We start from the raw sequence: 23,942 nt of genomic DNA, 5'->3' as shown, positions 1-23,942 counted from the left end.
GGAACTTCCCTGTGGTCAGTGGCTAAGATGCTGTGCTCCCAATGCAGGGGGCTCTGGTTCGATCCCTGGTCAGGGAACCAGATCCCACATGCCACAACTAAGTGTTCATGTCACAACTAAAAATGCAAAGATCCTACATGCAAACTTTGATCCAGCACAGCCAAATTAATTATTTTTTTTAAAAAGCATAGAGGTCTGCATGGGAATGATAAACCCGAAATTCAGGATAGTGGTTACCTCTGGGGATGCAGAGAAAGATCAGAGTCAGGAGTATTAGAGAACTTCAGTTGTAGCCGTAAATATATATTTTATTTATTTGAGTGGTGTTTGTTATAAAACGTATTTATTATAATATTTTTCTCTATTTTTCTATTTGCTTAAAATTTTCATTAAGAAATGCTGCAGGGGTGAGATGTAGAGTGGAAGGCAACTCCTGCATTAGTCACAACCCAGCGAGAGACATGTCCCACCTGTGGTTCAGAGATGAAACGTGAGGCCCCCCTCAGCCTTCAGACAACCTCGGATGCAGGGATGAAGGCTCTCAGACAAGGCATGTGAAAGTGCCTTGGCTGTCACTCAAAGTGAAAGCGAAAGTCCCAGGGACTATACAGTCCATGGAATTCTCCAGGCCAGAATACTGGAGTGGGTAGCCTTTCCCTTCTCCAGGGGATCTTCCCAACCCAGGGATCGAACCCAGGTCTCCTGCACTGCAGGTGGATTGTTTACGAGCTGAGTCACGAGGGAAGCCCAGCTGTCACTCGGGTGCTATGCAGATAGCTGGCTGGTTTGTGTTAGAAGGAACCACTGATTGAAACCCTAATCTCTGAGGGCAGAATTGATGTTCTACTCTGTTGAAATAAATAACCATGGCAAAATATGGAAACTATTTTTACTTGGGGGAAATGGGTATATCTAATCAAGTATCTGTCTAATGGGGTGCTTGTCCAGGCCTTTGGGAATCTGTGGGGCCATGCCTTTGTCACCTCCTCTGCTTCCGCTTTGTCTCGGCTTCTCCCTGGCTTTTTTTCCTTTGCTTCTGCTCCATCCACACTGGCATGTGCCCTTGCTGGTCTGGATGACACTTCTTTCTTTTAGTATAAGCATCCATTCTAACTCATTTTCTTGGTTTTCTACCACACATTATGTCTTTTTCTCAGTCTCATTGGGATGTTAGCACAGTTGCTGCCTCTTAAACATCTTTCACTGCAGTCCATCTCCTAGTTTGTTATACACTGAGTGGCTTGAGCTCCTCTCAGTCTTTCTTTGGCCTCTTCACTTCTGTGTATCCTGTAAGTGTTTAGCTGGATTACACCTGAGAACAGTTGGCTGACTTACTGATTCAGGCAGACCATGTGATGGGGACCCAAGCTGACTTTTTATCCTTACTTCCCAACAGGTCAGTGTATATAACTTTCAGTGACTTTGAGAGTGTCCAGGGACTGCCTGCCTTGAGGTATAAGGTGCCTGCAGAAATATTAGCCAATACCTCAGACAACGCTGGCTTCTGTATACCTAAAGGAAACTGCCTGGGTTCAGGAGTTTTGAATGTCAGCGTCTGCAAGAATGGTAAGAATTCAGAGAGGGGACATGGGTGGCGGTCCCGGGGTCTGGATGTACGATCGATGTTCAACAAAGAAGGTTGTTAGCCCAATTGAAAGAGCAATCCCAACCTCTAAGGAATAATGTTTTGTTAGAGACAGACTCACAGACGTAGAAAACAGACTTCTGGTTACCAAGAGGAAGCAGAGGGTATAAATTAGGAATTTAAGACCAGCAGATACAAATTACTATATATAAAATAAAGAACAAGGTCCTACTGTACAGCACAGGGGACTATATTCAATATCTTGAATATATATATATATATGTATAAATGAATCACTTCACTGTACACCAGAAATGAACACAACATTGTAAGTTAACTACAATTTAAAGAAAAGTTCTGTAACATGGCTATAGCATAGTTTTTTTTAAAAAGCATTGGCTTTCCTGTAATGCTTTTATTGCTAGGATGCCATGTTGTGTTTTTTCTGGGCAGTAGTTCAGGAGTGGTTTTGGCTTTGTTTGTTTTCAAGCTGGTCCTGGGCTAGGAGTGGCTGGTGGCCGCCTGTGCTGTGTGGGTCTCCTTGGCACCAGGCGCTGGCCTGGGGAACTGGACCCCGCCGCACCCGGGTCTCCTGCACATGCGCATGGAGCAGCGCAGCTCCAAAGGGGGCGGGGCTGTAGCTTAGGCGTCCTTCGTTTTTTTCCCTTTGGCTCTTCAACTGAGCACATTTTTGTTTGTTTTTTAGTTTTTTTGTTGGAGTTGATTTACAATGTTGTCTTAGCTTCTGCTGCATAGCAGAGTGAATCAGTTACACATATACATATATGCACGCACTCTTAGCTTCTTTTCCCTATACATTTTTACAGAACACTGAGTAGAGTTCCCTGTGCTATGCAGTAGGTCCTTATTAGTTATCTATTTTATATATAGCAGTGTGTATATGTTAATCCCAGCCTCCTAATTTATCCTTCCTTCTACCCTTTTCCCCTTTGGTAACCATAAGATCATTTTCTTCATGTTACGCTATTACTGTTTTGTGAATAAGTTAATTTGTGCCATCTTTTAAGACTCCATATATAAGCGATATCATATGATGGTTGCCTTTCTCTGACTTACTTCACTTGGTATGACAATCTCTAGGCCCATCCATGTTACTGCAGATGGTATTATTTCATTCCTTTTTTTTTTTTTTTAATGGCTGAGGATATTCTATTGTAAATATATACCACATCTTCTTTATCTATTCATCTGTTGGTGGCCATTTAAGTTGCTTCCATGTCCTGATTATTGTGAACAGTGCTGCTATTAACATTGGGGTGCATGTATCTTTTCCAATTACAGTTTTAATAGAAATAATAGTTCATATTACTAGCAGCTTACTAGTACCAGTCACTGTTGTAAGTGTAATACATGTAAAGAATTAACTGATTTCATTTTCAAAACAAGGCTGAAACAGAAAGTAAAGACTCAGGTAATAGGAAAGTTCATACCTTGATAATGATTCTCATTACTCTTAAAACTAAGAGTTAATTTTAAGCAGAGTTAGTTTTAAACCCTGTCCACAAAGTTCCCAATGTTTCATAAAAATATCTGAGCTAACCTGCTCCTTTCCGTGAATGAGGTGGAATGACCAGCGGTGTCACAAGGATAGTTTTCACAATCATATGCTGCAAAAATAGCCCTGTTAGATAGACAACCAGGGGCCTCTTTTTATAATTGTGGAAACCAAGGCTCAGAGAAGGAATAGGATTTTTTATAAAATCTTTATCTGGGCAAATTCCTGCTAGAATTTAGGGTCTCTTCATATTTGTACTGTGATGTTTCTTGGGCTTCAATTCTTTAGTTTCTGTTGAGAAACTTGGTAACCCCTTTCTCTTGATTAAAAAAAATTTTTTTTTTCTGAGTAATGTGCTGACTTTCACCCCCTTGTCTATGAGGTTTGGAAGTTCCCTTTGGGCTAATCCTCCCTTTCGTTGTCTGTTGAGGTCATGGCTCGCAAGACTGGCCATACATCAAAATGATCTGGAGAATCATTAAAGGCATCTATCCCAGACCCCACATACTAGGGCCCCAGAATCGGTATTTTTTAATGGGCTGCATATGATTCTCATGAAGATGGTGCCTGCACGATTGGGAATGACTGTTCTGGGGAGCACACACCCCAACGCGGAGATTAGACCTCTCCTGCAGACTCACTGGGGGTAGTCCTGATGCAGCACGTGCCTGATCAGCCCATGGTTCTGTGGTTCAAGGCACACATCAGTAACCTTCTGCTTCCTCAAGAAGTTGGTGTCAGAACCCACAGAAGGATTCTATTTTGCAACAAACTTCCTGCTTTAGTCCTTTTCCTCTTGCCTCTTCTGTGTTCCCAGGTGTGGACTAAAATGGTAGCCTCCAGGACTGTCCTCCAGTGTTTTGAATTCCTCAGGGGAACATGTTGGCTAGTGGGATGAGTGAGGGTTCTGGAGTCAGAGGAATCTGGGTTTGAATCCTATTCTGTTTATTAGCAAATTGGCTCTGTTGCTGAAGGAGGGTTCCGGACAGCAGTTTTCTCATCTGTAAAATGGGACTGATTATTACTTCCTTGGAAGGCTGTGTGAAGGTGAGAGATAAATGTATGCCCAACACTCAGGACAGTGTCTGGCCCTTATTGTCTTCAACAGATCTTTAAAAATACATTTTAAAGGTCAGCATCCTTTAAAGAAGGAAATCGTGTCTTTGTGAAACTGTGTAGCAATAGAGAACAAAACTCTGTGTGTCACGAGAGAGACGTCTGAACCATGGACTCAGACTTCAATTACTTGCCATTAGGTAGTTCAGACGGTAAAGAATCTGCCTGCAATGCCAGAGACTCAGGTTTTTTCCCTAAGTCGGGAAGATCCCCTGGAAAAGGGAATGGCAACCCACCCCAGTATTCTTGCCTGGGAAATCCTGTGGACAGAGGAAGCTGGTGGGCTACAGTCCATGGGGTTGCAAAGAGTCGGACACAACTGAGCAGCTAACACACAGGCTAATTTTTCCCCAAATATATTTTCCTGGCAGGAGTGACTGGGTCCCACTCTTCTTTTCAAGAGAAAAACCTAGAATAGGTTTCCTTTAATAATTTGCTTCTTTATTTATTTCTTAAAAGGAGTAGAAAATATTTTTAAAAAAAGAAAGAAAGAAAAGAAAACCAGTGTCTTCCTGTGGGCAGACCTGGATCTAGTCAGAGGCTGGGCTGATGGCAGGACCAGGCAGAGTCTTCAAAAAATTCTGCATAGGGAATTCCCTGGTGGTAGAGTGGGTTAGGACTCCATGCTTTCACTGCTGAGGGTGCAGGTTCAACCCCTGGTTGGGGAACTAAGATCCCACGAGACACAGCCTCCCCACCCCACCCAAAAAAGTATTCTGTATCAACACATGCAGGAGAACAAAGCCTATCTTGGGTAAAACAAAAACAGAAAAGCAAGCAGGTGAGGAGGGCAGTGGGGAAAATCCACTTATGGATAGAGAATCACAGGTGAAACAAATGCTTGAAGATGAGCCGACCCTCATTCCTTCCAAAGAAATCCCAGGGCTGATCTCCTTTAGAATGGACTGGTTGGATCTCCTTGCAGTCCAAGGGACTATCAAGAGTCTTCTCCAACACCACAGTTCAAAAGCATCAATTCTTCGGCACTCAGCCTTCTTCACAGTCCAACTCTCACATCCATACGTGACCACAGGAAAAACCATAGCCTTGACTAGACGACCCTTTGTTGGCAAAGTAATGTCTCTGCTTTTGAAGTTGAAAAATAATGATTCAGCTAGTAGTAGTGTTACTCAGTCGTATCCGACTCTCTGCCACCCTGTGGACTAAGCCTGTCAGGATCCTCTGTCCATGAAAATTTCCAGGCAAGAATACTAGAGTGGGTTGCCATTCCCTTCTCTAGGAGATCTTTCTGGCCCAGGGGTCAAACCCAGGTCTCCTGCATTGAAGGCAGATTCTTGGTATAAAATAGGGGTAAATGACATGTCAGAAATTGAAGTATAAATCCCAAGCTAGGACTTTTAGCCTGACCCTGTCCTCCACTCAAGTTTTCTGTATCCAGCTTTCCACCCCTCACTGAGAAACCAGATTTGTGGTCAGGAACTGTATATTCAGCTTAGACTTGAAAGAACCACATCACTCATTTCTGTTTTCCTCACACTGCAGGTGCACCTATTATTATGTCTTTCCCACACTTCTACCAGGCAGATGAAAAGTTTGTCTCTGCCATTGGAGGCATGCATCCAAATAAGGAATATCATGAGACGTTTGTGGACATCAATCCCGTGAGTACACACGTCTTCCTGGTTAAAAAGCAGACATTTTATTCTGTCTACATGGTGTTCACCAGTTTAGCCCTGAGCACTCTTGAGAAATATATTGTCTTCCTTTCATTTATATATTCAAGTGGAGGGAACTTGGCTCAGTGCAATGTGATGCATAGTCTCATGACCCGGCCATTAGAACGCTAAGCTCTATGAAGCTAATATGCAGAAAAAAACAGCAAATCCCCTTTAACACAAAAGCAACAATGAAAGTTCAATCATTGGAAACCACTGGAATCAGACAAGGTAACCGGATCTTCTTCTGTTGCCAAAAAAGTGGCCTGAACATATATATGCGTTTCTCCCACTGAGCCACAGATCAGCAGGGTGAAGATATTCCTCTGCTTACTTGCTGCCAGGAATGTTTTAGTTGAAATTTAAATATATATATATATATAAGCTTTAGTTGCTTTTGGCAAAACACTTTATACAGGTGTTTTTGAGAGTTATTATATGACAACATTAATTTAAAGGGCATCAGATATACATACACTGTAATCCCATGTTCACAGAGGAGAAAAACTAAAAACCATGTTAAAAGGATGTGAGTATCATTTCATAGCATGAGAGCCTCTCACTGTAGGGACTGAACGCAATATCGTCTTTCTTGGGATTCTGAACACATGCATGGAACAGTCACCCAAGAGCAAACACATTCTTTGAGCACAGCAATTTACGGGCATTTCGCTCATAACTACTCATTGCATTTACATTTGAGAAATTGGTGCCCTTATCTTCTTATGAGGGCTTCCCAGCTGGCTCAGTGGTAAAGAATCCACCTGCCAGTGAAGGAGATGAGGGTTAGATCCCTGGGTTGGGAAGATTCCCTGGAAGAGGAAATGGCAACCCATTCCAGTATTCTTGCCTGGACAATCCCCATGGACAGGGGAGACCGGCAGGCTGCAGTCCATGGGGTCACAAAGAGTTGGACATGACTGAGCTACTGAGCACACACAGCACATCTTATGAATAAGATCTGGTGTGGTTTTCTCCCTTTTCTCTCTTAACCATCAGTCAGTTCCTTTTCAGCAACCAAACTGTTTGCGGGTGCTTGTCACCAGGGCAAGGCACAGCCCCACACACTTGGTGCAAAGGTGGAGTGGCCATGGGGGGATGATGCTGCATCTGCCCTCTGGGCTCTGTGGGGTGGGCCTGGCTGTGCATGGGCACCGTTCTCTGGCTGTGACCACATCCTCCTCTTAGTGGTCTGACCCTCTGCCTGCATACCCAGGCCCAACAGTCCAGTTCAGTCCAGTCGCTCAATCGTATCCGACTCTTTATGACCCCATGGACTGTAGCACACCAGGCCTCCCTGTCCATCACCAGCTCCCAGAGCTTGCTCAAACTCATGTCCATCAAGTCGGTGATGCCATCCAATCATCTCATCCTCTGTTGTCCCCTTCTCCTCCTGCCTTCACTCTTTACCAGCATCAGGGTCTTTTCCAAGGAGTCAGTTCTTCACATCAGGTGGCCAAAGTATTAGAGCTTCAACTTCAGCATCAGTCCTTCCAATGACTATTCAGGACTGATCTCCTTTAGGATGGACTGGTTGGATCTCCTTGCAGTCCAAGGGACTCTCAAGAGTCTTCTCCAACACCACAGTTCAAAAGCATCAATTCTTCTGTGCTAGCTTTCTTTATAGTCCAACTCTCACATCCATACATGACCACTGGAAAAACCATGGCTTTGACTATACGGACTTTTGTTGGCAAAGTAACGTCTCTGCTTTTTAATATGCTGTCTAGGTTGATTGTAGCTTTTCTTCCAAGGAGCAAGCATGTTTTAATTTCAGGGCTGCAGTCACCATCTGTGGTGAGTTTGGAGCCGAGACCCGACAGGGTATCTGTTAAATCTCCTTCCTGCCCAGGTCCTCTAGTGCTTTGCTATTCAAAGTGACAGCATCCTGGGCTTCCCACGTGGCTCTGTGGTAAAGAAGCTGCCTGCTAATGTAGGAGATGTGGGTTCCATGCCTGGGTCAGGAAGATCCCATGTGCTGTGTAGCAACTAGGCCCATGTGCCACAACTATTGAGCCTGTGCTCTACAGCCCGAGAGTTGCAGCCACTGAACCGTATGCACTCTGGAGCCCATGCTCCACAACAAGAGAAGCCAGTACAATGAGAAGCCCATGCACTGCAACTAGAGAGTAGCCCCAGTTTGCTGCAACTTGAGAAAGTCTGTGCAGCAATGAAGACCCAGCACAATCAGAAATAAGTAAATAAAAAATTTTTTTTAAAAACCCCAAAGTGACAACATCCTGCCCAATCTCAAGCCCCAACCCAGACCTACCAAATCAGAATCTGCATTTTAACAAGGTCCCCAAGAATTCACATGTGTAGTAAGTGTGAGAAACATTGGTCTCCCGGGCTCCTAACCCAACCCCCAGTTCTCATTCTGTCTTGGGGAACAGTTGTCCCTTGTTCCACTCTGCCTAGCAAGCATGGCAGTGGCTGCCCTGTTTATCAGAACCACACAGAAACGGTGCTGTATTGAACAAAACTCTGTGTGGTTTTAATAAATCCTAATGTTTTCTTTCTGCTTTTCTGATTTGCAGTTGACTGGAATTATCCTAAGAGCAGCCAAGAGGTTCCAAATCAACGTTTATGTCAGAAAATTAGATGACTTCATGTAAGTTTTGCTTCTTTCTGCAGAGGCAGAGGGTGGTTTTGCTACATTGACTTTCTGGTGGGGTTGCTGTCGGGAGGGGTACAGCGCACTTCTGAGTCTGTTCACCCTTGTCCTTCAGGGATGAGGCACAGTCAGCATTTTCATGGGCTGCCTTGGTCTTAGAATTTACTTATTTAAGCAAACATGTATAGAATTCTTTCCATGAATCAGCCATTGTTCTAAGTTCTTAACATACTTATCTATTCCTTACAATAACCCTGTGGGGCTTCCCTGGTAGCTCAGACAGTAAACAATGAAGATCCCCTGGAGAAGGGAATGTCTACCCACTCCAGTATTCTTGCCTGGATAATCCCATGGACAGAGGAGCCTGGCCATGGGGTCGCAAAGAGTCGGGCACAACTGAGTGACTAACTTCAGTTCACTTCATCCCCGTTTTACAGATAAGAAAACTGAGGCACAGAGAGGTTTAATAACCTGCTAGAACTAGAACTCACACAGCTAGTAAAGCCACAGAGGCTGTTCTTACCCATCCACTAAGCATTTCCCATGGGCTTCCCTGGTAGCTCAGCTGGTAAAAAATCTACCTGCAACACAGGAGACCCTGGTTTGATTCCTGGGTTAGGAAGATCCTCTGGAGAAGGGATAGGCTACCTGCCGAGGACCAGCCCCGGCTGATCCAGGGTACTCGAAGGAGAGACGGTGTCGGCGAGGGTCAGGATACGATAGCTTCAATTAGATATTAATTAAAGATATAAAGAGTAATAGAATAAGGATAGCTCAGTAGGAAAATTCAGTGGAGAAAAGAGGCTGAGCAGCTTGGTTTACGCGGGAGACCAATAAAACTTCAAGACAAGAAGTTTGCACCACTTACGTAGGCCGCAGGCGTCCTTCCGTTCTCCCGAAGGAGAGGAGACACTGAGGCCTCCCTGGTCGGATCTTAGAAGCCCAGGCATAATTAGTAAGCATGGTGGGTTCCGCGCTCCAGATGGAGACTCAGCCAGAGTGAGAGAGAGAGTGACATGGGGAGACCAGTATTTTGAGAAACTGATCCCAATTCTTTATTTTCCATGGTCTACTTTTATACACTGAGATGTTATGCAAAAGTCACACGGGGTCAGCAGTCCTGACTTTTATCAAAGTCAGGTGCTTCATACAAAGGTATACAGAGGTCTTAGGGGTGTTACATCATCTTCTGGCCAGGGGGGCCTGCTGACAATTTACGACCCTCTCCTTGTGACAGCGGTCAGTCAATCAGGACACTTATTTCTCCAGGGCTGATTATTCTCAAAACAGACGCCACCCAAATAAAGTTACATTCCTACAGGGTGAGGGTGTAGTGGGTTTTAGTTAAGGAAAGAATTTACTTAGCCTAAGGTCTAACGTGATTAATATCAAAGATTAATTCTATATATTCATTAATGTGTGTAAGGGCAGGGGATGTGGAGACTTAGCAACAAACATTGGCTCAACAAATGAAAAACCCTTCACCAACACAATTTCTAATCAGCCCATTATACTTATACTAATAGTTTTCTACTTCTCTAAAGAACCTGTTTTTAGAGGGTTTAAAGCATCTTGTGCCTCTCACGGTTGGGAGGCTGTGAGCAATCACATGTGGCCGGAGGAGCCTGTCAGGCAGGCTAGAGAACCTTCAGAGGAGTTTGTAGGTTAAAACACTCTTGTCACACCCAAGAGTTTTTATTGACTGGAGCTCTAGGTTAACTCCTTCTCCGAAAGAGGTGGTGGGGGACAGCCCCCCATAAAGTCAGAGGTGTAGGTAAGAGCACAAAATAGTAAAGTAGGCAGGCTCTGGTTATGGGGGTAGACGCTCGAGGATTTCCAGGGGGACTCCTGAGGCTTGATCCCGCCTTTGTGTATGTCGAGCCTCCTTCCTCATGACCTTTGCCATGGGCGGAGTACCTCACTCTGGCCCCCAACAGCTACCCACTCCAGTCATGGGCTTCCCTGGTGGCTCAGGGAAGGCTAGATATGGTATATCTACCTATTATATAGATACCATATAGATAAGGTAAAGAACCCACCTGCAATGCAGGAGACCTGGGTTCCATCCCTGGGTTGGGAAGATCCCCTGGAGGAGGGCATGACAACCCACTCCAGTATTCTCACCTAGAGAATCCCTATGGACAGAGGTGCCTGGAGGGCTATGGTCCATGGGGTCACAGTCAGACATGACTGATTGACTAAGCACAGCACACAGCAAACATTTCCCACACCATGACTCTGGTTCCCTTCCTCCCTTCCTTTCTTTCCACTGCTGCCACCCAGGGCCAGCCATGAGCTTTCCTGTGGGTGATTTAAAACTCTATGGAGTTCAGTGTCCCCACACACCATCTAAAAACCACTACTTATTCAGGATTCCTGAGTAAAACTCCTGCTGAGACTTTTCAGTGGACACTGAGAAAATGCTAATTATGATTTAATGGCAAATGAAAAAACTGGATCCGAAACTGTAGTATATATCTATAATATCATATTTATCAATTTTTTCTGTCTGCCTGTCAATCAGACTTGGTTAGTTTCCCCCATCGAATTTGCCAGATTTAAGCCCAGGTGTTTTGCATCTTTTTAGGAAGCAAGTGTGGTTTGTAAGAATGTACTTTGTGTGTGTATTTCTGAGGGAATATAATCTAGAGCCTTAGAATCAAAATGGAACTGCAGTCCTGGCTCCAGCACTTCTTCGTGGTGGTTCTGGGCAGCTTACTCTGAGCCATAATTTCCTTGTCTTAAACCTGGGGCAGTAATACCTCTGCATGTGAGAATTAAGATGTGTTCCCAAGATGCCCAGTGCAGAGCTGGTGCTTAGTACGTGCTCACTAGCTGATTGCTCCAGGCTCTTGGAAAGACAATACTTAGTCAGTTCAGTTCAGTTGCTCAGTTGTGTTTGACTCTTTGTGACCACATGAATTGCAGCATGCCAGGCCACCCTGTCCATCACCAACTCCCGGAGTTCACTCAAACTCACGTCCATCGAGTCAGATGCCATCCAGCCATCTCATCCTCTGTCGTCCCCTTCTCCTCCTGCCCCCAATCCCTCCCAGCATCAGAGTCTCTTCCAATGAGTCAACTCTTTGCAGGACATGGCCAAAGTACTGGAGTTTCTGGTTATAAAACATTCTGAGGAATGATAGCGTTGTTCTGCTGGAGCTTCCCCTCCCATAACTCTTGGGAGTATAGTTTTCATTTTGATGAATTTGCTTTCAGCATCTTGTGCTTTGGTAAAGACACTTTCCATAAATGTGCAACACTTCAAATTGCTACAATGTTTGTGATCTAACTGCTGATTGTTATGTGTTTGCAAAGGTAAGAAGGCTGCATAAATTCTGGGTAATTTAATTTTCATGCTGGAATTTTCATATACACTTATCTCATCAGGCCAGTGTGCCATCATAATGAGGATGTCTATAAAATAATCTTTTTTGTTGTTTTTATAGTGAAACAGGAAACATTCAAACCCTGGTTTTCCCAGTGATGTATATCAATGAGGTAAGTCCTGGGAGGGAGCCATGGGTATATTTCTCCTATGGGTATATTTCTCCTATGGAAGCTTGGGGACCTTCCATTATGGTGTCTGTGATTGTAGCTATGTGTAATTTTAGATGTGAGAAAGGGCAAAGGTGATTTTTTAAAAACCTGTTTGTCCTCAGAAAATTTCTGTTTATATGTTTACATGAATCTGTCTGTGAGATTTGAAAATGACAGAAAGAAATTTCCCTTGTCAAGAACATTATATGGGTGAAGCTCCTTTCTGGAAGCTGGTTGTGTAAGAACCAAAATGTAAAAGTGATCAGTTTACCATTCATTTCTTGAAAAATAGAGTGAAAAAGAGCGTGAGCTGGTTGAGAAATGGTTAAGTAAAATGGGATACTTGCCCACTGATTGCAGTGATATGCGGTTGCCTTATCCTTCATCACAGCATAGAAGTCTCTTCTACTTTGTGATAAACAAGCATACGTCATGAATTATAGGAAACAGATCCTGTCTTGGTTCAAACGAAAGGAGTTTCTCTGAAGAAATTTCTTTGACAGTGCACCCAGAGAAATACTATCCCCAATTGTTAGGCATAAATTGAAGTTTTGTAAATAAAGCATATTCTGAAGGCTCAGAAAACACCTACCCACCATGTAAAGCACCTGTGATAACTTCTTCTCCGAATCACATATCACACGTACTGTAGGGATGTCTCCTCAGCTTCCATTCTCTTTCACCCAGTTTTGAGAGAAAAGTTGCAGGATTTTCCTCCTCAAATTCTTGACTGGACTGGCTTCCAGTGTTAACAGTAACATTTTTTAAAGTTTTGTGATTTTTCTGTCTTCCATAAAAATATTTTTTCTTTGCAGCAGATTTAGTAACGGAGCTTAGCAAGAAGAGACAAATTAACAATGATTTCTCACAAAACCTGAGCCAGACTGATAAACTGTTTTCAACTTGCTTTATTTTCCTCAACAATGTGTTATAGAAATTGTTCTCCAAAACAGCTTTGTAAAAATAATTTGATGTTCTGCATTTTGTAAAAATAACACATGCTCTTTCTGGAACTCTTGAGAAATTAAAAATAACAATTAAAAAATGAACTGCCCATCCCTCAGAGAAAAATGCACGTGACATCTGCTTACATTTGCCTCAGTATTTTTCTGGTTTTGATATTACAAACTGGAGACCATACAGTAGATTGAGCTTGATATTCTTTTTTTTTTTTTTCCACTTAGCATTGTATTGGTAGCCACACTGATAAACTTTTGAAGGGTTTGTGATTACAATTCTAAGGCAAGGCTTTTATTGTTTCATAGGAAAAATTCAGGCAATATTTACCATTTAGAGGACCTATTTGCTGTTCCTCCTGGGTCATCACTGTTATTGTTTGTGGGGAGCTCCTTGGAAGTAGGGCTTTGTGAGAGTGTGGAAGGGCCCTGTTCTGCCCAGTTGCAGCATATCTGAAGTCCCCTCCACCTGAACCTTCGCTCTGACTTTTTGCCAAAGACTGGATTGCGTCCAGGGAGTGATGGAGTGAAACCTCGTGCTTTTGCTCCCTCCCGGAAAGAACTTTACTTTTCTTTAGAAAAGTAAAACGTTAGACCCGGAAGCAACCTTGGAGACTGCTCTCTCACCCCTTTTTTTCCAGAGGAGACTCTGATGGGCCTTCACCTGCAAACTGAGCCTAAATTAAGCCTAAACTCCCAGTTGTTGCTAATAATTGTTATAGTATTAAGCTCTTCAGATACCTCAGCCATGACAATTTAAGGTGATAATACCTTTGCCTTTCGTCCATAAAGTGTTATTCTAAAACAATTCCTTATTTATCAATACTCTGTGCAATTCTGGTTAGCCTGAAGACTTCTCCGAACACTCTCTGTTGAGATCTCTGGTCCCGATAAATATAGCTAACTAAGAGAGAAATGATGCTTTCCACATGCCATTTGTTGGGAGTATTTCATTCATTTATTCATCTAATCAACTGACATTAATTGAGCACCTACTGTGTATGGGGTTCTATACCCAGCTTTTAGTTGACTGAAATAAAAGTCTTCAGGAATACTTCACAGTCAAGAGGAGACAAATAGGTAAATAGACAGTTACAATGCAGAAGTGAAGACAGTGATGGAGGATTTTAGAATGTGAGATGGCAGCTCAGAAAAGGGGCCTTGAACGAGGCCTGATGTGGCCAGAGAAGACTTCTGAAAGGAAGTTATGCTGAGCTGGACTTTGAAGGATGAGCTGGAGTCTGATACAAAAGAAAAGCTGGTATCATCCCAATATTTCCCCCTCCTTTATCAGAAGGAGGAAATACTTCCTGGTATTATCTGAATATTTTCTCCCTCCTTTCCCCCACCAATTTAGAGTAAAACATGGCTCAGGAGAAAAGAGGAGACATTAATGACTAAGTGCCCCCTCTGGCTATTCTAACTTATAAATGGATTTTCAGTATCTCTGGTTTGCTGACAGGAGGACATACCCAAATTGTGTTTAATGATTTGGCAGAAAGATAGCGCAAAAAGCTTTACCCCCTGGATATTTATTAGTAATCAAGGGAATACTATTTTCTTGCTCCTCTCCGCAGAGTGTTCTCATTGATAAAGAGACTGCAAGTCGACTGAAGTCTGTGATTAACACTACACTGATTGTCACCAACATACCCTACATTATCATGGCGCTGGGTGTGTTCTTTGGTCTGATCTTCACCTGGCTTGCGTGCAGAGGACAGGGATCCACAGATGAGGTGAGCAGTGGCTGGAGGAATGTCTGCTTTACTGGATTATGTTCCCTGAGGACTTCAGCTGTGCTTCATTGAAGGGGTGTCAGTGGGCTCATTAGGGTGGACTCTGAGGTTTGATGCTGGGCACAGTGATTTCATGGTTGTGTTACTTAGGCTGAGCTGAGCCAAAGGAGAGGCAAGGGAAGTATGTCAAAGATGGAGAGGTGATAGAAAAATACTGTTCAGTGTTTCAGACTCTCTTGTTGGGACTAGAACCCCTAGGAGTAAGGATTATGTCTTTGAAAAGAAGAATATATAACAGCTGAGCACCCAGACTTTGGTGTCAGAGTGTCCAGGTTCAAATTCCAGTTTTGACTCTTAATAGCTATGTGATCCTAGAAATCATGCCTTAGTTTCTCCATCTGTAAAATGGGATAACTGAGCCTCACTTAGGAATTTTTTGTGAGGACTTGATGATACTTTAAACATAAACTGGGCACTTGGCCCAGTGTAAACATTTAGTAAGAGCTCAATAAATATTAGTTATAGGACAAAACAGCTCCATGATTACAGAGCAAGGCAGCCAGGGATCTGCTTGGAAAGAATCCCTAGTGTATCAGGAGATACCTACCACTGAGTCGTTACTGCACAATAAATGGTGGGCACAGGGGAGTGGTTCCTTTTCTGGAGGGATGGGAACATCCCCAAATGGATGGGATAAACAGTCAGTTTGGCTTCCCTAAGTGACCAACGGGCCAACCCAGGGGTCTAAATATCTTCAATGAGCCTTTCTTAAATTCCCACCAGCTTTCCAGTTGGCAACAAAGGCTTTTTCCCCTTCTCTCTTCACCACCTCCATTAAGTGTCTGAGGCAAATATGAAGTAGGAAATGAAACAGGCTGAAACCATCTAAGTCATGTTAGCTCAGATTTCCCTGTCTTCTGAATGTTTCCAGTATGCCTCTCGACCCATGCCCATCACATTAGCATGAATTAGGGGTGAGGCAGCAATCTTTTCATTTCTATCTATGGATCTTAACTGCTACTGCTAAGTCACTTCAGTCGTGTCCGACTTTGTGTGACCCCATAGATGGCAGCCCACCTGGCTCCGCCGTCCCCGGGACTCTCCAGGCAAGAACACTGGAGTGGGTTGCCATTTCCTTCTCCAAGGCATGAAAGGGAAAAGTGAAAGTGAAGTCGTTCAGTCATGTCTGACTCTTAGCGACCCCATGGACCGCAGCCCACCAGGCTCCTCTGTCCATGGGATTTTCCAGGCAAGAGAACTGGAGTGGGGTGCCATTGCCTTCTCCGATGGATCTTAAAGTCACTGTAAAATGGATCTTACTGCCACAGACACAGATGAAAGCCCACGTAAATGTCATGAGTGCTCCTACAGTTAACCAGCTTCACATATTCAACAAGCAAATAATTACTGCACCCACCACCTCCAAGACATTGTTCTCTGATGGGCTTCCACTTGAAGGAGGCAAATTAAATAATGTGTGATGAGGATTATGTTTCACATTGACACAGGGACGGGTACTGCTCCAGTGTCAGGGTGAGGGTGTTAGAGCAGGCCTCCTGGTGAGGATTAGAGCTGAAAGTTAAAGAAGGAACAGGAGGAAGCAGGCCAAGAAGGGATGAGCAGGACGACATCCTTCCTAGCAGTTTCTCCTCTTTCCACCTTCCTCCATCCCCTCCCACACCTTTCGTATCTGGGGAGAAGCTGGTGACGTGACCGCCTAACCCCACTGTCCTCTCTCTTCTGGTCTCAGGGAACTGCAGACGAAAGAGCGCCCCTCATACGAACCTAGTCAGACCGTGAGCCGTGCTTGGGGAAGGAAGCATGCGCACTGTTGTGACCTGGGCCACGATGACATGGGGCAACCGTCTGTGTCCTCACGGGCTTGTCGCCTGGTGAGACAGGAGGAGGGCACCCCGTGCCGGCGTGTGACGAGCACCTTCCAGCAGAGGTTCAGGAACAGGCTGACCTAGTTGGCCGTAGGGATCCTGTGGTCCCTGACAGATTGTTTTGTTTTTCGTGTGTCTAGCAAGTATTTAATAAACGCTTGTAATTTTTTGTTATTGTTGGGTGCTGGTAGCTCCAGAATTTTGTGACCACTGTCGTGGTTATAATGTCTTTGCATCACTTGTTAATGCTACTTGGTCTAACCTTATTCAGTACTCTTCATTCACCAGACTTTGTGCTCAGAATACATAAATATTACTTTATGTTGTATTCCTCCATTCATTTCATTCACCAAACAGAAGTAAATAAGAGTTCGGAATGCAGGGTAAAATGGTAAGCATCATTCAGTAGTATTCAAATGCATTTAATTTCCTCTTTTGAAAAAGTACATATTGCCTTTCTTGCGAATCTTCATTTCATAATTCCTCCAGGATAATAATTCAGTCTTTTGACCAACTTTCACCCAGGATAGGAATAAGTGGGGAAGGGGTTGTTGGGGTGGTCCCCCTGAGTTGATAGTGACAAGCACCTGAGGATTTTTGACTTGTACTTTTGTGAATTGAAAGAATGCATAAATAATGTTGATGAGGACAAGTACAGATATTTCATGTAGAATAGAGTGCTAGTTACGACTTTTGTGGGTAGTTTGTTTCTTTTTTTTATAGTCAGAATGATCTTGATGTGGAAAGGTGTTTCTGGGAAAATGTAATCAGTAACTGATTTTTCCCCCCGAACCACCCTTACCAAAATGACTGTATTAACTACAATACTACTGAGTGATTATTTGTAAAATTATTTATCAATATAGGAAATCCATCTATCCACAACCTAACTTACACTTAAATTTCAGGAAGTCTTACTGCACTAAATACACATTTCTTCTGGGGCAGTCTTCTTGGTAACTCTGAAATTGTTTTTGAGTTGTTCTCACCTCAGATTCAGTTCCTTCTGATGTTTTGTGGCTCACTATCACTCACTGAGTAGAGAAAAATGTGCCCTGCGGTTCCTGTGACAATCGTTTTGCTGACAGAGTGATGGTGTTTTAAAATATTGCACAGGAAGTACTTTTAAGAAAGGTTGCTTGGTGTCAAAAGCAGAGCCACCTGTCTGCAGAAGACCTCTTGACTCTCAGTGTAACCTGAGTCAGGATTGAAAACCATCCATTGTCACAGAATTCAAGCATATTTAAGGGCAGTTTCTCTAATTCTTAATGCTCACCATTCATTTTGGATTGAGAAACTTGTACAGTTAATCTGGCAGACCGCACAGAGAACTTCTCAACAATTGAATCATTCTGCAGGATTTTTTTTTGTTTAAAATGGGATTTCAGTGTAAGCAAATGAGGGAAAAAAGCCACAGATTTCACAAATATAGCTTCTGATCCCTGTATGGAGGCAATAAATCATTTCCTTGCCCCAATTTTCCTACTGTCTACACTAAAGCAATATGTAATGTTTCCCTTTTTTGAAGGAGCAATTCATTAAACTCTCAGTTTCTCTATAAATTAAGATAGAACCTATAGATACCCCAAATCACCAAAATGTGAGATGCTAAATTGAAGTTATTTTGTCTTTAGTAATGCCAAGTATCTAGATGTTTTAATTCATCAACATTTAACTAAATAATTTGTACATCTTATTGTTATGCACCCACTTATTCACACAAATAAAACTGATAAGTCAGTGCATACCCATTGATTCATTCTATTATCAAGATATAATCATCTGAGATGACATTTTTAAATAGTATGATAACAGTTAAAGATGTACACATTTTGACTGAATCCCACACAGCCAGGGACCCCAAAACATATTATTTTCATATGATTCTTAATAGTTACTTGGCTTAAAAAAAAATCACATTTGATATTTTCCTCCTAAAAAATCTGTGGCAAACCCATATGCTGCAGTTAAGATTACAGACTGGTTAAGAACGAATGTACCTATTTGGTTTTCGGTTGAAGATAACAAACGGTTCCTCATGATCATTTTTGTGGAGCTGTTATCCTAGACAGGCTCCCAAAATCTTTGTGATTGTCACAATCAAAGAATACCATGTCCTGTACTATGATGCCCAATTTACAGAGAAACCCAACAGAGAGAGGTTACCTCCCTTCTCTCGAGAAAAACTGGGAGTTGAACACAGGACAGGAAATGGGCTTTGCCACTTTCCACTCCAGGCTTCTCCCACTAGACTTTATCTAGAAAGATCACTAATGGTCAAGCAGGGCAGGTACTACACAACTAACTTCTATTGGGGTTTTTACTTAAGAGAGACTAATTCTTTATTTTAGTTGCTTGAAATGAGAGTTCTGTAAAAGGTGACCTCCATCCTCGGCCCTCTGGGCACTATCACTGGGATTAATTACTTGTGACTATTAAAGAGAATGCTGCCCAGAATGTTCTTCCTGTAGTTTATACTGCTGGTTCCTTTCATGTGATTCTTGACATGTATATTTCTACCCTTAATGCAATGGAATATTTCACTAATAAAAAACTTTCTATGAAATTGCACTGGAAACTGTATGTTATGTCATCAGGTGTTCAGTGGTCTATGGAGTTTCATTTGAAAGGTGCTCTTCGCCTGTGGATGGAATCAGGCTTGAGTCATACCTCTTAGGCCACCTCCAATTTGAGCTCAAACTGTGGTGGACAGTTATAGGCAGCCTGCCAAGCCTCACTTCAAGTAGATCCCATGTTGTGCTTTTTTGCCTCAAGTCTTTCTCCAGAGCCCTGGAAGCCCCTCAGGAGCATGGGGGTTAATACTCCCAATTACTCATGCTCTGGGGCTTCCCAGGTGGCTCAGTGGTAAAGAATCCGCCTGCCAATGCAGGAGATGCAAGAGACGCGGGTTTGATCCCTGGGTGGGGAAGATCCCCTGGAGAAGGAAATGGCAACCCATTCCAGTATTCTTGCCTGGAGAATCCCATGGACAGAGGAGCCTGATGAACTACAGTCCTTGGCATCGCAAAGAGTTGGACAGGACTTAGTGACTGAACAGCAACAACTGATGCTCAATCAGAGTGGGCAGGAGTCAACTGGTAAGGGCTCCAGTTCTCAGAGGGCCAGTTCTCAAGCTCACTCTACTTGGTTCCTCAGCTAGGGTTGCCGGGACCAGAAACTGCTCCTGTTTATCACTCCTTCATCCCCGGCCTCTCCTTATCCCTGCACAGCTGCTTCCAACCAAATAATCTACCTGTTTTAACATCCCTATTCAGGTCTGTTTCCAGGTAAACATAAACTGAAATGCAGACAAATCCACCCCGAGGGTTCAGCAAGGTCAGAGAGCTGTTGGAGAAATACTAGACCTTGTGTCTGCAGACATTTGGACTGAAGTTATTAGCCCCAAAGTTTAGATTCTCTTTAAAACCTTTACCACGCCAATAATAGTGCAACTTACTTCTGAAGTCACAGCCAATCCAGACCAATCATAACATATTTAGCTCAGTGTTACAAACATCTTTATATTATTAAGGATACTTGAAAACCTCAGTGTATGTGCTTCCTGCTGCTGCTGCTGCTAAGTCACTTCCGTCGTGTCCAACTCTGTGTGACCCCATAGACGGCAGCCCACCAGGCTCCCCCGTCCCTGGGGTTCTCCAGGCAAGAACACTGGAGTGGGTTGCCATTTCCTTCTCCAATGCATGAAAGGGAAAAGTGAAAGTGAAGTTGCTCAGTCGTGTCCGACCCTCAGAGACCCCATGGACTGCAGCCTTCCAGGCTCCTCCATCCACGGGATTTTCCAGGCAGGAGTACTGGAGTGGGGTGCCATTGCCTTCTCCAATGTGCTTCCTAGGGACCCCCAAAGCTGATTTCAACTGGCTTAAGTCATAGGAGAAGTTGTGGGATCATAAATGTAAACTTTCAATGAAGTTTCAAGATGTTCTGGGAACCTGACTTGGAGCTGAGGGAAGGCTTGACTAAGGAAGCAACATTTGAGACTGAAGAACAGGTAAAGTAAAGCATTGCAGACAAAGGTAACTGGACGCGCAGGAGCAGGAAGGAACATGTTACATGTGACTGAGATAACATTTGTCTAGAATTCAGAGGAAGAATAGTGGGAGATTAGGCTGGAAAGAAAGGCAGCCTTATTGTGCCATGTTAAAGATTTTGTTACATATTGTATGATTCTACTTGCAAGTGGTACTTAAAATAGATTCATAGAGACAAAGAGTAGAAAGAGTGGTTACTGGGGGCTGAGAGAGTGGGGTTATTGTGTACCCCAGTTGTGTCCAACTCTTTGTGACCCCACTGACTGTAGTTCAGCAGGCTGCTCTGTCCTTGAGATTATTCAGGCAAGAAAACTGGTGTGGGTTGCTGTTTTCTCCTCTAAGCGATCTTTCCAACTCAGGGCTCAAACTCGCAACTCAAGTCGGCGGGTGGATTCTTTACCACTAGCACCACTATTTCTGAGGCCAACAGGAAGCCATTCAAGGGTTGTGAACTGGGCTGTTGGCCAGTGCAGGACAGGGAGAAGAATGGGATATGTGACAGGTTTGTTTAGGAAAAACTCACTCTAGCTGCGGGGTGAATAAAGTGGAAGAGTCAACCTGGATACAGGGAGGTCAGTTACGAGGCTGTTGTGATAGGTGGTTTCTTTGGGGTCCCCACTGACGTTTAAGATGGAATTTGTCTAGGTATCATGAACTAGCTGGCAGGGTGAATTCTGCAAAGCTGCAGAGCATGGGTTAAGTAATGGGTTTAATATGGAAAAAAAAATTATAGAAAAAGGAAAGCACAGACCCTCCATCTTCCTGTCATCCCATGGAGAGGCAAGCTGAGGGTCAGAGCTCTGTTTGGTCTCAGTGCAGAGAGCATATTTACCTTTTTATAGGACGAGCATGAAAAAGCAGTCTTGTCGATGGAGGAATACACAAGCAAGTGAAAACAGGCAGTTTGGACTTGGGCTGCCCATGGAATGTTACAATCTCCACTGCTGGGGTGAAGAAGACACCAGTTACACGGGACCTATCATTGGGTACAGCCTTTCCCCTCCCCTAGGAGAAGGGGGAACCCCCAGTCACAGCTTGTTCATTCATCAGGCAACCTAGAATGAACAGCCAAGGTCACAGTCCAACAGTCCTGCTCATTGCACAGCAAGGCTACTGCAGTAGTCTAGGCAGGAACTGGAAAACATTGTTTTTTCTGTAAAAAGCCACTTAGAAAATAGGCTTTGCAAGCCTCTTTGTCACAACTACTCACCTCTGTTCTTGGAGCATGAAAGCAGTCATAGGCAACACGTAAGTGAATGCATATGTCTGTCACCCAAAGAAACTGTGTTTACAAAAATAGCAGCCCACATTTGGCCCCTGGGCTGTCATTTGCTGATCCCGGGTCTGGGCAAGAGGTTACAGAAATTTGAATCAGGGAGATGGCAGTGGAAATGAAGTATTTTTGAAATATTTGAAAGATAAAATATATAGGTTGTTGTTCAGTTGTTAAGTCGTGTCCGACTCTTTGCAACCAAAATAATGGGACTTGGAGATAAAAATGGGAAAGGCAAGGGAGAGAAACACATCAAGGAAACCATTCACTCACTCCACAGTACTGAATAAGAGCCTGTCATGTGGATGGGCACTCTGTTAGCATTAGGAACACCACCAGGAAACAAAGCAAAGTTTTCTGTCCTCATGGTGCTAAAATTAAGACCACACGTGCTATGTCACTTCAGTCCTGACTCTGTGCGACCCCATAGACTGTAGCCTGCCAGGCTCTTCTGTCTATGGGATTCTCCAGGGAAGAATACTGGAGTGGGTTGCCAGGCTCTCCTCTAGGGCATCTTCCCGAGCCAGGGATGGAACCTGTATCTCTTGTTTCCTGCATTGGCAGATGGATTCTTTGGTGGTGGTAACTGCTAAGAATATTAAAATAGCCAGCGACAGGAGTGGAATCAGGGGAGGCTTCGTATTGAAGAAATGCTCGTCCATTCTTTTCCATCTGAAATTGTTCTTTCTATCCATAATTTCTGTGATTTGGCTCGGCTGGTTCTTCTCTCTCGAGCTCTGCTCTGGTCATATTACTGGTGCTCAGCTGTAACCTCTTCTCACTTGATCCTCTCTCCCTGACAATCCCATTGGCTCCCAGGCTTCAATAACAACATAAACCTCATGGACCTCTGTTTAACCTCAGTCCCACATATCCAAGCACCTGCTGGATATCCTCAACCAGCTTGTGCTCAAATCCAGTAAGTAAAGCAAGGAACTCACTTTTCTTTTCCTTATCTTCCTCCCAAGTTCCAATGTCATCACAGTGTAGCTGGCTGTACAAGCCAGGAACCAGGGACTCTTGATAGACTCCTGCTTGCCTGCCTCTCCACACCCATCAAACATTAAGCCTACCTGCTCTTCAGTCTCCATTCCTGTTGTCCTCATCCATATACCAGTGTTCTCACTGAGACTCCTGGAATGACCACTTTTAGAATTACTTACTCACTTACATTTTCGAAACCCGTAATGGGTTTTATACTGCAAAGTTTTCCTCCACCCCATCTCCTTGCCACCCAGTTCATCTTCTCAGAAAACCAAAGTTATTCATTTTTAAAAACGTAACTTTCCAGGTATATTTTATACAAATATGTGTAATTACATATTCTAGCCCTCTTTTTTTCCCCACCGAAATTGTAGCATACCATATTCAAGGTGTTGTTTATGTAATTTTGAGATCTTTCTTTTCAGTACACAGAGCTTTACTGTTCCTATTGCATCGCTGAATAGTATTCCTTTGTATGAATGCAACTATTTAGGCAAAACACTGTTTCCAATCATTTGTTATTATAAACAGTGTTGTAACAGATAACCTGTATTCCATTAATTTTGCCAAACAATTTACATTATAAATTCCTGGAAGTAGCATTGCTAGGTCCAAAGACAATTTTAATAGACATATGGCTTTTTTGTTGGTTTTACTTGTATTAAAGTTACAAAAGGACATAGATTTAAGAATCACATAATTCTACAAAGTGTCCACCAAGAATTCTTTTCTCCCTCTACTCTCTTTTTCTAATTTAAATTTATTTTTAAGTGGAGGATAACTGCTTTACAATGTTGTGGTTTCTGCCATACATCAACATAAATCAGTCATAAGTACCGCTATGTTCCCTCCCTATTGAACTTTCCTTCCACCCTACCTACCAAGAATTCTACAAAAAAAAACCCAAAACACCAAAACCTAAATTCCCAAAGGCACTTCTTTCTCCCTTTTTCTCCCCCCGCCCCACCCCCACTATTACCCCATAACTTTAAGTGACTTGGTGCTTGGTGA

General features: G+C 43.3%; 1 protein-coding gene across 1 annotated transcript in view; it reads left to right on the top strand.

Annotated features, from left to right (window-relative positions):
• The window catches only part of SCARB2 (scavenger receptor class B member 2), an 82,728-nt gene extending 63,537 nt beyond the window's left edge, over positions 1–19,191 (top strand). The window contains exons 7-12 of the mRNA XM_005899156.3: positions 1,397–1,566; positions 5,721–5,839; positions 8,431–8,504; positions 11,957–12,008; positions 14,581–14,739; positions 16,490–19,191. Of these exons, the coding sequence (XP_005899218.1) occupies positions 1,397–1,566; positions 5,721–5,839; positions 8,431–8,504; positions 11,957–12,008; positions 14,581–14,739; positions 16,490–16,528 (613 nt within the window). The 3' untranslated portion in view covers positions 16,529–19,191. The remainder of the gene's footprint in view (positions 1–1,396; positions 1,567–5,720; positions 5,840–8,430; positions 8,505–11,956; positions 12,009–14,580; positions 14,740–16,489) is intronic.
• The last annotated feature ends 4,751 nt before the right edge of the window (positions 19,192–23,942 follow it).

The sequence above is a fragment of the Bos mutus genome, chromosome 6 (assembly GCF_027580195.1).
Source record: "Bos mutus isolate GX-2022 chromosome 6, NWIPB_WYAK_1.1, whole genome shotgun sequence".
In the NCBI taxonomy this organism is placed as follows: domain Eukaryota; kingdom Metazoa; phylum Chordata; class Mammalia; order Artiodactyla; family Bovidae; genus Bos; species Bos mutus.
Note: the sequence above shows the minus strand (reverse complement) of the source record. Positions and strands in the feature narration are given on the sequence as shown.